The sequence below is a fragment of the Neodiprion fabricii genome, chromosome 4 (genome assembly GCF_021155785.1).
Source record: "Neodiprion fabricii isolate iyNeoFabr1 chromosome 4, iyNeoFabr1.1, whole genome shotgun sequence".
Classification (NCBI taxonomy): domain Eukaryota; kingdom Metazoa; phylum Arthropoda; class Insecta; order Hymenoptera; family Diprionidae; genus Neodiprion; species Neodiprion fabricii.
In genome coordinates, this window is record NC_060242.1 from 30,070,814 (window position 1) to 30,087,268 (window position 16,455).

Consider the following 16,455-nt stretch of genomic DNA (forward strand, 5'->3'; position numbering starts at 1 on the left):
CAGAGGGTACGGAGAGGCATTGCAGCTGGAGCCCGAGGGCGTGGGCTCGGTGCAGCAGGCGAAGCACACTGGATAAGTGTTAATTGGACTTTGTTGTGACCGCTGGCATTGTTCACCAAGTAATTTGCACGTGGGCCGCCGTTTGGCGGTCGCCGGTAATCACGGCCCCCGAAGCTGTCCGGGAGTTTGCACACACAACGGATAGTTGAGCAAAGATCGGTTCGCACGTTTCTTCGCCAGGGCCAAGCTCGCCGCGCGACCTGCGGTCGCCACGTTCCCTCCTCCCTCCGCCCTTGCCACCCCCTCGTTCCCTTGGTGCCGAAACGTGAGCTGACTGTACTTAATTCGACGAGCAAGTTACTGCGCGAGTTCCCTCGTCTTTGCTGTCCGCGCCATCTACAGGTTTCGCCAGCATGCTATGAGCCCCGCACCTTGACAAGTACTGTAATGGGGTTGTTTGATTTGGCCGCAGAGAAAAACAACTTTTTTGCACTCTCAGAGTAACCAGCCTTTTCGATTAGAGGACAAGATCTCTTACTCTGAGGGATTTCATTGGAATATTCTCGGTATAACAGTTGAAGGCTTTATTTTTTTTTTTTCTTAAAATGCGATAGACGCAGTGACTAATGGGTTATGGGTAAAAAGTCGATGGTCTACGAACAAAATGATCACGTTGGATTAGACAATTTTTTTTTACGACCATATCGTTCGATACAATGCTACATAGGTAACAGTTGATAGTGGATTGTAGCAGTAAATGCGTTGGATTAAATTTTCATCCAATTTATGCCTCTGGATAAGCACGAAGGTGAAACTTATTTTTCCGCAGAGTGAAGCAGACTCGTTTTCCGGAGCTAACTATGATCCTCGTTATTTCGCAATTATGATTATCGAATCACGGCGAGGTGGTCAGCTGATAATAATTGCCATGGGCGATTGAAGAGTAAATGGCGGCATGTGTAGGTACCGAGGGGAGAGAGGTGTATAAAATCTTGTACAGGGGCCCGCTCAACGGATCGGGGGTAGTAATGAGAGGGTAGACGATCCCCGATAAATCCAGCGAAACCCAGGATTTGTAAATTACACCCTGTCAATACTTCAAGCGCGGGTAAATAAATGAGCAGCGCCTCTACGCATGGCCCGGGCCCAAGTAAGGCTCAACCGTGAACGAGGCCCCGGACGGGCAACGGGCGATCTAATAGACCGAGTCCAAGTCACCGGATTCGTTGCCGTATCTATGTTATACACACAGACGAGTCCGTAGGTCGGTACCAACATTTTGTTTCCTGTAGGGGAACAAAGCGTGTTCCTCGGTCCCAAAATTTTACCCGCATAAAGCAGAGCTTCCTCCACGTTTCTCCAGGTTACCGAGATAGAATCTAGCATTCTCAGCTCCTATTATACGGCACGTTGTACATTTACGAGCTAAAACGCCTATCGTTGTTATGCAAACCACTACAACCGATTTTCTTTACCTACTCTTAACCAGGTTTCTGCGGCACCACGGGCCGTTTGAACCTAGTTATCTGACACTGGATGACAATTAACCCCTTGCGGCACCAACGCGGCCTTGCTCTCGTTCCCCACCGAATCTGAGCGAATTGTGAGCGACATATCGCAAAAATTGTAAAACGGGTCATGTCGTTTGCACGCCGAACCGGCAAACTAAGGTTTGAACCCAGCTACACCCGATGGGCATGTTTTTCTGCATTTTTCCTTGTCCCTTGTGCAAATGCACATTATTACTATTCTTATTCTTATCATTATGATTGTTAAAGTTGTTGTCATTGTTGCTGTTGCTGTTGTTGTTCTTATTACGAAAGAATTTAAGAGAGTCTGTGCGGTGAAATAATGGAAAATCTATACGTAAAGCGATATTGCATCGTGGAATGAAAACGCGCGAGCAACATTCAATCGTGACTTGCACTAAAAATTCGCTGATTTTGAAGTCGAAGGATTCTGATTATACACTTTTACGTCACTGCTCGTCCTCCAATTCCCATCCCCACCCGGAAACATGTACCTTATACTGCCTGAAATTGATCTCTGCCCTAACAATGCCCTAAACGCGATCACTGAATAGTCGGCGGATGATAATTGATGCTTTATTATATGTTTCAAACCAGCAGCTCCATTAACATCCCATTGCCGAATTCTTGGTAAGTCATCAAACATGGCGATCACGATTGAGGTAGCTGGGGCGACTTGATTGTCTGTCCGTCTGTTTGTCTATCCGTCTATCCGAGCACCGTCGCTAATCCTAGTTTTCGTTGGAAATTATTACTGACGACACGAGGGGAAAGATCGAAGCCACGAATTAGTCAAACCGGTTCGACCTAAATTTCCAGTTCGGAGATTTCGGCTTAATTTGATACCACGTGAAAATAACATTATCGCTCAGCTATGTATTGGTGTGTTCATGCAATAAATGTCAAGAGGAAGATTTTTTTCATGTCAGAGAATCTATGTATATATATATATATGGGGCATTCCATGTCAAATTTACCCCATTTTTCCTTCACCATTTTTGATTCGTTCCGCGATTTTTTATACGATTCTAACATCCAAAAAAGGCACTCCTGGATTTTATCAAATTTTTTTCGCTAACCTTTTTTTTTAAATATTATTCAAACCCATTTGGAAAACGGTCGTTTTTGAAAATCTGAAAAAATTCTGAAAAATCTAGCTTCTCATTCCGATCATACCGACACCTGGCCGATGATGGGCTGATTTTTTCTTCTATTTTTTTAGCACTTTAAACATTCTCAACAAATAAAACGCCATCTTGAAACGTTATGAAAAATCTTCAAAAAGTCTCAAAAATCGAGTCTTTCATTTCGATCATTTTGACACCTGGACCATGATGGTCCGATTGTTTTCGATTTTATTTAGCACTTTTAATATTTTCAACAAACGAAACTCTATCTTGCAATGTTATGCATTGAAAATGTTGTGAAAATAGATTATTCAGAATTTTTTCAGATTTTTAAAAACGACTGTTTTCGAAATGGGTTTGAATAATATTTAAAAAAAAAAGGTTAGCGAAAAAAATTTGAAAAAATTCAGGAATGCCTTTTTTGGGTGGTAGAATCGTATAAAGAATCGCGGAACGAATCAAAAATGGTGAAGGAAAAAAGGGGTAAATTTGACATGGAATGCCCCATATATCTTCAAGATTATTTCGCTACTTACCGGCAAACACTTACTTATTCGCGAATGTCATATGATTAAGCAAATTAATAGTTTGCGTGTATTCAATCGATACGATTTATCGTTCAACTGATGGATTCAACACTGTTAACATTATTACAGACTAGCTGTTGCCCACGATTTTGTTCCCGGCATGCGGTGCAATGCCACTCACAGAAAGAAAGTGTTTTGAAAGCACACGAATTGCCGATAAACTACACGAAATACACTAATTTGTTAAAACGACATTTTTGTTGAAATTTCGAAAACCTTGTATGCGATATCTTTGAACCGGTTGGATTGACGGAAAAAATTTACTTATCACATAATCAAGCGAATAAAAAGTGTGTGTGATCGTGCTATAAATTACAGATAAGATTTCCAGAATTTCAAACTGACACAGGATAGCTTGAAATTCATATCATACGCATATGAATGATTACAAAAGTTACGTAGACGGCAAAAACTTTAAATTCGCATAATTATCACATCATAGAAATTATAATTGGCAAAAATGTTGTTCGCAGAGTGAACGAGGAAAAAAGAAAACATTCGTAAACTCCTCCATGAATGCCAATTATAAATATATTTCACGGTGACAGACGGTGGGCGGCTGGGTATCGTCTGGTTGTTTTATTTCAGTTTATCAGATTTCTTGCGGCATTCAGGTTCGCCTTGAGAACATTAAGCAAAGTGCTGCCATTGATTTTGTCGACCGTGCCACCAGGCTGTCGCGTGTAATCGAGTTTTAATTTGATACAGTTTATTCTGTAGATGCTAAATGAATTAATAAATATTATACGGTTGAACAGCCGAACGAATCTGACCACAATGTAGTTACACCAAGGTGGGATAAAGTTACGTCATATTTGCGCGACGAGTAGAGTTCAGGAAGCCGCTTTAACTGATAAGGAAAGTTACGAGCTTTGCATGACGCAGTCAGCATTGAACACTGTAGCGAAATACATCGCGTTTATTATTCGCAGTAATAATTTTGAATGCAGAAAGTTTTAGCAACAATGAAAAATTCGTACAAGTGATTCCAACGTGTCCATCCTGTTTTGAGGGTTGATCGAAGTGTTAGAATTACATCAGTATTCAATAGCTATTCGTAGAGAGTCTTTAAATCCGTCGTGTGAAAAAAAAAAGATAAAAGACTGGGTTTTCGGATTAAAGTTTGTGAATTAGCGGTATAGGATCCTGTACCACGGTAAATATGGATTATTTGGCTGGCTGACCACTGGGAGTGATTATCAATCAGAGACGTCAATTTCGATTTGTATTAACAAATTCATCGAGAAAATAATAATCCCCCGAAGAAGGTACACTTTCGGGATACTGTAATAATAACACTAAATTAGCGTTAGCTGTACTTAAAAACTCTAGGAATAAATAAACTCGAATATAATTGTCCCTCGTCTCTGCCGATACGATATTATTTTTTAAAACAGCGTAGTCTCAACGCAGACCGAGTGTAACGGCTGCGTCAAGTGAGTCAGTTTTTAGTCGGGCGTAATGGCGCATAAACTATAATTAAATGTTATGCGCGAGCACGAACGATTCGGTTCAGCTGAGCGTCAATGTCACTCGTGTTTGGTTGATTTCGTGACTTTGCTTGCCTAATGGTCGGTCCCAATCAGGCTTGAGTAAGAGGTCGATGGCCCGCACTGCAGCCGAACGAGTGTAGCGGCAATAGCAGATGCAGCAAGTAGCATAAGTGAAACTTTCCTACGCCTATTTTATTCTCCTATTTCCTGTTACAGCACGACATCCTGCCGAAGTGATTCACGCGCAATCATCCGGATCTCGCGTATAACTTCCGATCAACCGCGTGTATGAAAAATGCGCGAGCAACCGCAGGTCGAAGACACCACGCGGTTTCGTAGTGATGCAAAAATCGGTTGGTTTTAGTTTACCGAGTTTACGGCAGGTTTGCAAGCTCGTTAATTTTCGGACGGGCTGCTCCAGCGGCTACACACACACTGCATTGCGGTCCGCTCGCTCTTGTCTCGGTGGTGGTGCTATCGTAATCGTTAACGAGGGACCCTGTCAGCGCCAAGAGATACCTGGGGGTCTCTCGCCATTAACCTTCCGCTAACAAAGGCATTGCCACCTCCTTGGGCGCTGCTCGCTGCCATCTTTCTCCAATCTCAGCTTCTTCTTATCTCGCCCCTCTCCGCCACCTCCTTTCCTTGGCTTTCCTTTCCTTTCCTCGTCTTCCTTTCCCCACGCCATCCAGGCTTCACCCTCTCGAGTCCCCCTCCCCCCACTCCTGTCTTCGCCTCGTTCCGTATTCCTTTCTTCCTTATTTATATGCATAACTGAAAAGAGGTGTAATAAAAATTTCACGGTCAATTTGATTACGGAGAACAGTCCGGAATTTATAATATACCGCACGGCTACGATCAGGCTCGATCTCCGTCCATTACCCTCGAGCTTACAACTCTTTGATAGTCACGACTGTATTTATAAATTACCAGCAATTCGCCGTACAAATACCAAGAGACACGATCGTGACGATGCACCATAAACCATTTTCAGTTAGGTGTAGTACGGTATTGAGTATCTTTTCAATAAACTCGTGACCAATCTTACCGATCAGTTAGGAAAATAGTGTTCGCCTGGCAAAACATGGACAAGAGGCGTCGAAAGTGTACGCGGTTAAAAAATTTATAGAAAACAATGTGCGAGAATGGCTTAGTCGAAAGAAATTTATTAAAGCGGAGGTTATAGATGTAGCTTAGTTAGACATACCTAGTGGATCGCGCTAAGCCAATTTACTAGCCTAAGATGCGGGAGATTCCAGGAAGAACATGCGAATAAATCTAAACTTTGCCTTTGCGCGCGAGTTAATACCTTAACAGAAAGTCGTGAGGGCATAGAGACGGCGCGCAGAGAATACTTCACAAGGTATACAGGAGAATTTTCCACAACGCCCTAGGTGTTATTCAACCGGGACCGGCGGAGGCTCGGTCAGTGGGGAGCGTCTCCGAGGTGAGGGTGCCACCACGGGACCACCGGATTTCCGTGGTGAGCAATTAACTCTTCGACGGTGAACGAACCTCGTCAGCGGAGAGCGTTACTACACCTCGCCCAAACGCCCTACGCCCTACGGGAACGAATGCCAAGGCGGCCGAAAGTCTCCCTCAGCACCATTTCGCGTTATACCCACGCTTTTAATTCCAAGTCTGAGAATGCTGAATCCCGCGAATCATGATACATATTGGACTCTGTTTCCGTCATTTTTACAAATTAGATCGCTTTTTTATGTTTCGGACGTTTCGAAGCTTTCGAAAACTTCATACTGTACCGATTTAAAATTACTTCAAAACAGTCGGTTGTACTTCCTCATAACAGGCGGTGGACTCTTAAGCGGTTTGATGATGCGATAACCGCAGATACGTAATTTGAATTGATCATCGAATGGATGTCTAGAAAAAAACGAATGACCAGCAGAATCCGGTAGCAAAAAATGTTGTCAATTTTTACAAACGGTTCTGAGTCAAAAATATTGTTGAAAATGCAACTAGCGAGAGTAGAGTCTAGAAAATCTACATTGGCGAGTGAAGCCGGGTTCTAGACTGCGGCTGATAATAGCTGGTTCAGCAACAGGTGAGCACGGAGCGAGAGCGAGTGGGAGCAAAGCGGACGTTTAACGAGGGCGAGCGAACGAGAGAAGAACGGGGAGAAAAAGCGAGAGCGCGGGAGAGAGAGGACGAGGGAGAGGAGAACTTCGTGACCGCTACGATTCGTGATTCTCTAAAACAATAACCAACACAGACGCGGCTGAAGGAAAGCTGGTGCACACTGCACGGCATGCAGACAGTCAGGCGAGCGAGCAGCCAGGCTGGCAGGCATGCAGGCGGATTCTACACTTTGGTTGAGCATGCTATAACCGAACCGACGGGAGACTAGTTGCATTATGCCTCCCTTCGTCGCCTACTCTCCTCCCGCGCGTGCTCTTACTTCACTCCAGATTCTTAGGTATTTGCATTTATATTCCACCGCAACACTTCAGCGTCTTAAGAACGTTAACTCAGCCACCTAGCATACTGTCTTGAGTAACTGTCCGTTATTTTTCATTTGGTTTCTTTTTTTTTCCTTTTTATTTTTAGTTTTCGTTTCTCTTATTTCCTTTGTTGGCTCTGGTAGATTGGTACGATCCAACGGTCGGTGGATACCTGACATCATTTCGATGGCATCGTTTCAATCAAATATCGTCCGTTTTTGCATCGTTTGATCGAGATTCGACTACGCTCCGACTGGCTTGTATATATAGTTTCGTTCGGTATCGTAGGTTGGCAGTTGACCTTCATAGTCTGGTGGATCCAAATTTCTGATCATCGGCACGCAGGCCAGTTAGTCTCAGTCAGCCATGACCACATTATATACACAGGCATGTAGGTTGCAGAAGTAAGACGCAAGTTCAGTACCATCAAATTAACTCGTAGCGTTGAGAATTCAAACAAAGGATACCGGTGTTTCAGAATTAGGAAGAGACCGGACTGGGGTAGAGTTGAAGTTAGAGGGGGAAAAGGGTGCAAAAAGAAAGGAACCAGCCGGAGATCGTATGTATAAAGAAGTGGAGAAGCAGGACAATTTGGAGTAAATTTATGGGAGTCGCTTCAGTTTAGGTGCGTAAAGATCGCCGATCAATCCTGCGGTGAACCGAGAAAATAGATCAGACCGCCACCCTGACTGATCATAGCTCGCCTTGAAAATACCATTCTTACGGGGAAGGGACAAGCCGACAAACTGCAGGGACGGCCGCGTCGCGGCGCGTGCCTGTCCCGATCATTATTTCGCTTCGAAGCGGTTGTCCCGGCATAGTTACTCAACACTTGTAATTCATAAGTTTGCCACCAAGGAGACAGAGCTGATCGCATAACGAACGCCCACTAATGAATCAACATGCCCGGGTAGGCACGGCCTGCAGCTATCGCTCCCGCATCTCAAGCGAAAGCGGGAAATGCTGCAGCTGCACGGTATCTCGGGACTCGATGCCCCACGAGGTGGGCATCGACGTAAGATATCAGAAAATAAGGTAAATAGAAATAGTTGCAAACAGAGAAACTCGTGTTTAACATTCTAAACAATTGATCGGTAGAAGATAGGATGTAAAGTCAACGTATCAGTAGACACATCTTGTTGCTGGATGATTGTTTCGCAAAGAATACTAAGTCGGTATAACAAGTGATACATTTGTATGGACGCAGTTTAACCATCCGAGTGGTTCATGTGTTTGACGAATTGGCTTCAATTTCACTCCACGTAATTATCATTTTTCCATTTATCTCGGTACGCAAACAAGCGCAGAAATAAATCATTGTAATTCCAGTAGTAAAAGTTCAGTTCAAATTCGGCTTCGGTCGGTCTCAAAGAAAATTAATACACCGCATATATATGTATGTATATATATCTTATATATATAATATACTTGAAAAATATACATATATATGTATGTATGTGGTATGCATAAGCGTCGTAGGAAATTTTTGACTTCGTTTTTACCTTCTCCGAATGCATTCCCTGAATGATGGGGGTCTTGACAAAAAACCTAACCGCCTTGTACCTTGCAAGGCATTCCCCGAGAAATTTATTCCCTGTTGTTAGTTGCGTGGGTATATGCGTAATTACGAAGCATTATCGTATCTTTGGTTTTGTGAAGAAGTTAACAATCACCAGCAGCATGCGCTTTGCTGAGTAAAGTTACTTTGTTGCCGAACCAATTTAGTCAATTTAATTTATGACTTGGGTATGGCAGAGGTGAGCTTCAACGCATGTATAATGACGAAGCAGACTAAGAAAACTAATTGATGGAAAACGTATTTAACAGAAAAATAAATTTCACTTTTTTTGTATAACTCACAGTCGATGTACTTATAAATTAATTTTCTTCGTATAATCTGTCTGATATTTTTATCACCTCACAAATCAAAATAGAATATAGCCTCATATCTCTGCGCAGTGGATTATTTTTGTGGTCTCGAGTGGTTAAAGAATCTCATAGGACCATAGCCCATAGAGTCTAGAACCAAGCGATTTGCATGATCAAATCTTGGTAGGATCTAAATCCTCTTTGTATGTGGTGTTAGATACCAAATATAATACCTATAAAGTATATCATATCGTTAATTTGAATAATCGAAATTTGATCATTAGCGGTTCCCCGTTATGATATTCGAATGAAACGCAGAAAGCATCTGAACACGTGACCAACGCCCTTTGCTCAGTTTGCAATTTGCGATAAGCTATGCAACGAATCTACTTTTATATTCGGTGCATAATACATTAAAATTTTTTTGAACACGATATAAATCTCCGCGTTAATATACTAAATCGTTTCCTAAAAAGGATAAGTAGTTATATCTGTGCACAATAATCGATGGCCGCAGTCTTGTTAGGTTCACGTTAAAAGTATATACCTTGAAATGACCGACGAGGTGTTTCGAAGGTGTGAATTATTAGGAGGGCATCCCAGAGGAGGTCCAGCCGACCTACCTGCGTTATTACAATAACAATCAATACTGGTGGGTCAAAACACGTTAAGCCTCCTGATTAGACGGGTGGTTAGAAAAGAGGCCTAGAGGGTCGGTCGAGACCAGTAAGTCAACTTGGTGCCGGAGTCACGCGTCAGTCCCTTTCACCAGGGGGTAGGCCACCCTCCAGGGAACCACTTAGTTGACCCTTGCTTCACACTGCTTTATGTCAACGCGTTAATGGGGTATGGTAGATTGTTCCACACCGCATACAAGCTAACATTCTTTTTAACGTTGAAAATAAGGAACAGGAATAAAATTTTCTTCTCCCGACTACTCGAGATCGTGACAAGTAGTTGTAGCTCGTTTTATTTTGTACGCCTTTCCCTATTGTCTGGTTGAAAGGACGGCGTTCAACGGTAACAAGTGAGTGGTAGTAGCACTGCGGTAGTTTCCAAGCATCGTGCCTCGTTACATTAGACATACAGGAGCCCAATTAATTGTCTTTGGAAAGTAAGAGTTCGCGATCCTTGGTTCTTTTTTCAAATTCCATCCAACTGTTTAAATTTCTCCAACGAAAGTCCCACGTTCCTCAGCGTTCCCATGATCCACGAACACTGAATAAGAACTCAACGATTATACGGAACAGAATTCTGCATTCTACATGCAGAAGGCCATGAACGGAGTATACGTCGATAAATATAGGTACGAGTGACGCGATAAGTAATTAGGTGAAGCTGGTGTTAATTACGTGGACGATCCACCCTGGGCAAGCAGAGACTGTAGATATATCGAAGCCCGCGGTTTCAGAACGTGAAATAGAGTTTGTTCGAGTATAGAGAACTTCGTAGGTGAAAAGTAAGAGTGAGAGTATAAGGCAGCATCGACGAGACGAGGAGACAAGGAGGTGAACGCCGGAGGACGCGTACGAACGGTCCACCAAGTTTCCCTGGTAGGCAGGCACGGAAGGCAGGGAAGGCAGGCTGGCAGGCAGGCAAGCAGAGGAGCCATTGTAAAGGCCCAGAGTGTACCTGTCTTGTTTTTGTAGGCTTGGCAGAACGGCGGACACTAGGCAGGTAGCGGCGAGAGCAGAGTCGAAGGAGAGAGGTGGGCCGGTTCAGACACAGGGAAGCCGGAGGTAGGGGAAGGGGTCTAGTTGCGGTCCCAGTACTCGGGCCTAACAACCTACCAACCAGTCCTCGGAGAAACGCGGCCGATGCCAGAGCGGCCGTTTACCCTTTCGATCCAGCAGCCACTGACGCGTTGATACTGTGCCGTTCCGTTTTCGTTCGAACATTGAATTGCTAACGATTCAATTAAAATTGACAGGATAATAGCCACCACTTGTTACAGCGCGAGTGCCGACTGGTTGATACGGTAGGAACCGTCGAAAGATCGTCTCGCCTCCAATGAATGGATTACCAGTTGGATTATTTTAGCCCGGGCGCTTTGGATGTACAGTGTCTTTTATTCTCAAGTGAAAACTAGATAGTGATGAGTGATGTGAGATAGTTATTAGCAAGAGGGCCCGGAGCCGTTACAAGATAGGGTTAAATTGAATTTGAAGTGCGCGAGTAACATCAACAAAGTGTATGCAAAGATAAGAGTGCAAAGATGCAGGGTAGTCCTGCCTTCTTCGCGATACTACTGGGCACGATATTTGGAGTTCTCGGAGCCTCCCTTAGCAAAGCTCTCAGATACAAAGCACCCGATGAATGCAAGTGGGTCGCGACCGGGGAAACGGAAGACGACGTCTCTCTCGTTTGCCGTCTGAGAACCATCAATAGCGAGCTGGAGAACACGAATTTCAGCGTGATCCAGCCGCAGCATACGGTGCGTCTGCGGCTGGAGTGTAGCGATGCGTTATTTTTTCAGAGTTCGCTTAGCGCCGGTAGTTTCAGACCGTTGGTGGAACTGCGAGAGCTTGCCATAGAGTATTGTAAGATCGGGAATCTTTCCGATGACGCCTTCCGGGGTCTCAAGGAACTGAGAAACCTGACGGTGCGCACCCACAACACGGACTGGTCTGCGATGGCTCTAGACGTATCCGCTGGCGCCTTTAGCGAAGAACTTGCTCAACTTGAAAGACTTGACCTCGGAGAAAACAACATGTGGAGTATACCGGAGGGCACCTTATGCCCCCTGTTGAATCTCGAGGTTCTCAATCTAACGCGTAACCGGTTACGAGAGGTGACCAGCTTCCATTTTGGAACCGGCGCTAGGTGCGCCCCGGGATTGCGCGAGCTGGACCTGAGCAACAACAGCATCGAGTCGCTGCCCGCCGCTGCCTTCTCCGGTTTGTCACGGTTACATAGCCTCGATTTACGCAGCAATACGATCACCTTTCTCGCCGATCGAGCCCTCGAGGGTCTCTCCTCGCTCGAGGTACTAAAGCTGTCCGACAATCGACTAGCGAGCTTGCCACCCGAACTCTTTACCGACACGAGAAACATCCACGAAATTCATTTGCGCAATAACACTTTGAGCGTCCTTCCGCCCGGGCTATTTGGCGAGTTAACGCAGCTTCAAGTGCTTGATTTGTCGCGGAATGAGCTCAGTTCCGAATGGATTAACGCAGTGACGTTCGACGGGCTGGTTCGTCTTGTCGTCATGGATCTGTCCCACAACAGAATTGCCAGGCTGGAACCGGCTGTGTTCCGCGACCTGTACAGCCTGCAGATATTACGGCTGCAGGGTAATTTATTGGACAACCTATCGGAGAATACGTTTTCTGCACTCAATAATCTGCATATCCTCGTACTCAGCGATAATCACCTAACCGCGATTGACGCTGGTACATTGAGCGGCCTCCACGTCCTCAGTCTTCTCTCTCTGGACAACAATCGACTGAATAGTCTTCATCCGAACTCGCTGAAGAACGTCTCGTCCTTGCAAGACTTCCATCTTAACGGTAATAGACTGTCGACAATCCCGGAGGCTTTGAAGGCGACCCCATCATTGCGTACCTTGGATCTCGGTGAAAACCTCATATCTGAGATTCCAAACGGCACTTTCGATGATATGCAACAACTCTACGGACTTCGATTAACCGAAAACCATATCGGAAATTTGACAAAGGGCACTTTCGAGAGGATCACAGCTCTTAAAATATTAAATCTGTCGAGAAATCGAGTCCAGTATATCGAGGTTGGGACCTTCGACGCCAACACGAATCTCCAAGCTATACGATTGGATGGGAATCAGTTGACGGACATAGTCGGACTGTTTACGGGACTTCCGAATCTAGTGTGGTTGAATGTGAGTGACAATCGTTTAAAGGTGTTTGATTACGCGATGATACCGACGGGACTGCAGTGGTTGGATATTCATTCCAACGAAATCAACGAGTTGGGTAATTACTTTGAAATCGAGTCTCAGCTTCAGTTGAGCACTTTCGACGCGAGTTACAATAAGTTGACCGAGATAACCGGGAGTGCTATCCCGACAAGTGTGGAACAGCTTTTCCTGAATAACAATTTGATATCAAAAGTGCAGAGTTATGCGTTTTTCAAAAAGCCAAATTTAACGCGAGTGGACTTGAAAGCTAACCAAATACGCAACTTGGAACCTTATTCGTTGAGGATTAGTGTAGTGCCGCATACCAAATCTCTACCGGAGTTCTACATAGGTGGAAATCTGTACTTATGCGACTGCACGATGGAATGGCTACAGAGAGTGAACCGACAAACTCTAACTAGGACTCAACCCCGAGTGATGGACCTGGACAGTATAGATTGCAAACTTCTATACGATAGAAAGCGCGTCTTTGTACCCCTAATGGAAGCTACGCATTCACAGTTCCTCTGCAAGTACGAGACTCACTGCTTCGCGCTTTGTCAGTGCTGCGACTTTGACGCGTGCGATTGCGAGATGACATGTCCGACAAATTGTACTTGCTACCATGATCAATCGTGGTCAACGAACGTGGTCGACTGCTCGTCCGGAGGTCACGTCGGAAAGCTACCGGAGCAAATACCGATGGACGCGACTCAGCTTTACCTGGACGGTAACGACTTGAGGATAGTGTCTAGTCACGCTTTCATCGGACGGAAGAAACTGAAAGTGTTGTTCCTGAACGCTTCGAACATCGAGATGGTCCAGAACAGGTCGTTCAACGGGCTGCGTGAGCTGGAGGATCTTCACCTACAAGATAACCGGATCCGTGAGCTCAGAGGCCATGAGTTCGAGGGATTGGATGAATTGAAAACGTTGCTACTTCAGCAGAACAAGATCGCATCGATCGCCAACAATACCTTCGCGCCCCTGCGTTCTCTGTACACTCTCAGACTGGAAGGAAATCATCTGACCAATCTGGCTCTCTCGTCGCTACCAAAGCCCATTAACCTCACTATATCCCGTAATCCCTGGTCCTGCGACTGCGAATATCTGCAAATGTTTCGAAATTGGCTTCGTAGCACGGTAAGCCGGGTTACCGACGCTTCGGATCTACGATGCGTCTACAATACGACCGAATTCGAAGCCTACGGCGAGGAGACGTTCAACGATGACGAGTTTGGATTCTCGTTGTCCAACAACAACAGTTCTACGTGCACGGGTCTTGCCGCCATCGAGAACAGCATACGTGGTAATCGGACCAAAATCGAACCTCAGGCTCTTCACGATTATCTTCCACTACTGGTGGCAACCCTATCCGCATTTTTCATCACAATGCTGCTCTGCATGCTGGCATTCATATTTCGTCAGGAGCTTCGCGTCTGGTTTCACTCGCGTTTTGGAGTGAGAATATTCTACAGAGAATCCGAGGTCGACCGAGAGGACAGAGACAAGCTGTTCGACGCCTTCGTTAGTTATAGCTCAAAGGATGAGGATTTCGTTGCCCACGAGCTAGCCCCCGTCTTAGAAAGGGGAAACCCTGCGTACAAACTGTGTCTACACTATCGGGACTTCCCCGTGGGAAATTTCATAGCCGACACCATAGTACAAGCGGTGGAATCCTCGCGGAGGACAATCATGGTACTCTCAGAGAACTTCATCAAATCGGAGTGGTGTAGATTCGAATTTAAGTCGGCTCACCATCAGGTCCTGAGGGATCGCCGACGCCGACTTATCCTTGTGCTAGTCGGCGACGTCCCGCAACGGGATCTGGATCCCGATATCCGACTGTATCTCAAAACAAACACGTACCTGCAGTGGGGGGACAAATTATTTTGGGAAAAACTGAGATTTGCCTTACCCGACGTCCCCAATAATCAGCGGAGTCCACAGCAGAGAAGACAACCGCCGCCGGTCCGACGGCAACACAACAACCGGACAGCAAACGTTCAACGTACAGTTGCTGTGCACATATGAGTGAAAACTAATTAACCAAACTTTTAAACGAAATATTTTATATTTTCATATGAATGTAAAACAGTGATATGAATTTGTTCCCACACAGGGCCCGAAGGACACGCGATCTATTCGTCGGAAGTGTTTGGTGCAATAATTTCTGGATGGGTGTACATAGTGCAAGAATGAATGGATGATACCCTTAAAACTTTAAATAAAATGTGCGTGGCACGCTAAAGTCTGTAAATAAATTTTTAACGATTAAGATGCGATTGAGGAGAATGGAATTGTTGATATTTTAAAATTATATTATAGCTGTGTATATTCGAGTGAGCATATTATACATATATATGTATGTATGTATATGTATAATTGATATGCTAAATATTGTAAATAATTTTGTATACTATGTTTATTTTCTGTTTTTTTTTTTCTCTTAACGATGTATCATATATGTTATACAAGTATCTGCAGCACGCTTCGACAAACTACTATTAATTTCATACATTGAAAACATAACTGCGGTATAAAAGAATTGAAATGTTATACTCAAACGTGTTGTCTCTATGTGAACAGATGCGATAAATTGTAGGTAGTTTAAATTAACTATCACGAAGCGACTTCACGCTGTTGTAACAAATCAAACGCTAGCTAATTCACGTATATGACGAGTTGAGCGAACAGTGAATGGGCAAAATACGCTGGGCACAGTCCATTATACAAATAGATATGTCGTTACGTCATTGTCATACAATAGTGCGGAGATATACATATTGCATATTGCAATAGCGTCAGACGTGTGCCTGGACCGCAAAGATCAACAGGGACGACGACGACGAATTTGTCTGTACGCAGCTTTGAGTGAAGCCTTCCGGCTCACAGTGATATCAATTCCTAATATTTCCTCCATGTATGTAATCATACTCGATTCATTTAGAATGCAACGATTCGTCCGATTCGTAATCCGGTGAGATTTTCACGCCGTACATTAATCGTAATAATGAAAATTATACTTTCGTAACATATTGCACGGAATGGCGAATGAGTCGTACGAAGTTGAGGTAAAAAGAAAAGTTTTATTGTAAATTTTTATTTCTTATTTATTATCATTCTGAATAATTGAAGTCGATTATTGTTACATATTTTACACTACTAGTTTTGTAAAGTAATGTTATTATTATTATTATTATTATTATTATTTTTATTTTTACCGCAGTAAGAATACCTATAAATATACGACTCTTTCACGAGCCTGAGAATCGCAGGCCCAGGTGTATAGTAACACGTGCATTACCGAAAATCCGTAGTTAATATGCGAATGACTGATTGTGAAAAATTTTAAATTATTTCCATTACTGTTCACGTTGTGCTATTTTCGAGATTCTTTGTTCGCTCGGGAAAGATTGTCTTGATTTGAAGAATGAGGGAAAAAATACGACTGATGAATAAAATTCTTTGTTTCTATGCTCTTGAACATGTGCTGTTGATTTTTTCGATC

The 16,455-nt window shown here is 44.1% G+C and overlaps 2 protein-coding genes across 2 annotated transcripts in view; one reads left to right on the forward strand and one right to left on the reverse strand.

Moving 5' to 3' along the window:
* Window positions 1-16,455, reverse strand: part of LOC124181502 (lysine-specific histone demethylase 1A) — a 221,706-nt gene that overhangs the window by 66,281 nt on the left and 138,970 nt on the right. The gene's annotated exons all lie outside the window — the stretch shown is intronic.
* On the forward strand, window positions 4,165-16,431 carry LOC124181501 (toll-like receptor Tollo). The gene is made up of 2 exons (XM_046568134.1): window positions 4,165-4,511; window positions 10,717-16,431. Exon 2 carries the CDS (start codon window positions 11,283-11,285, stop codon window positions 14,976-14,978), a length of 3,696 nt encoding a protein of 1,231 aa, XP_046424090.1. The 5' UTR covers window positions 4,165-4,511; window positions 10,717-11,282; the 3' UTR covers window positions 14,979-16,431.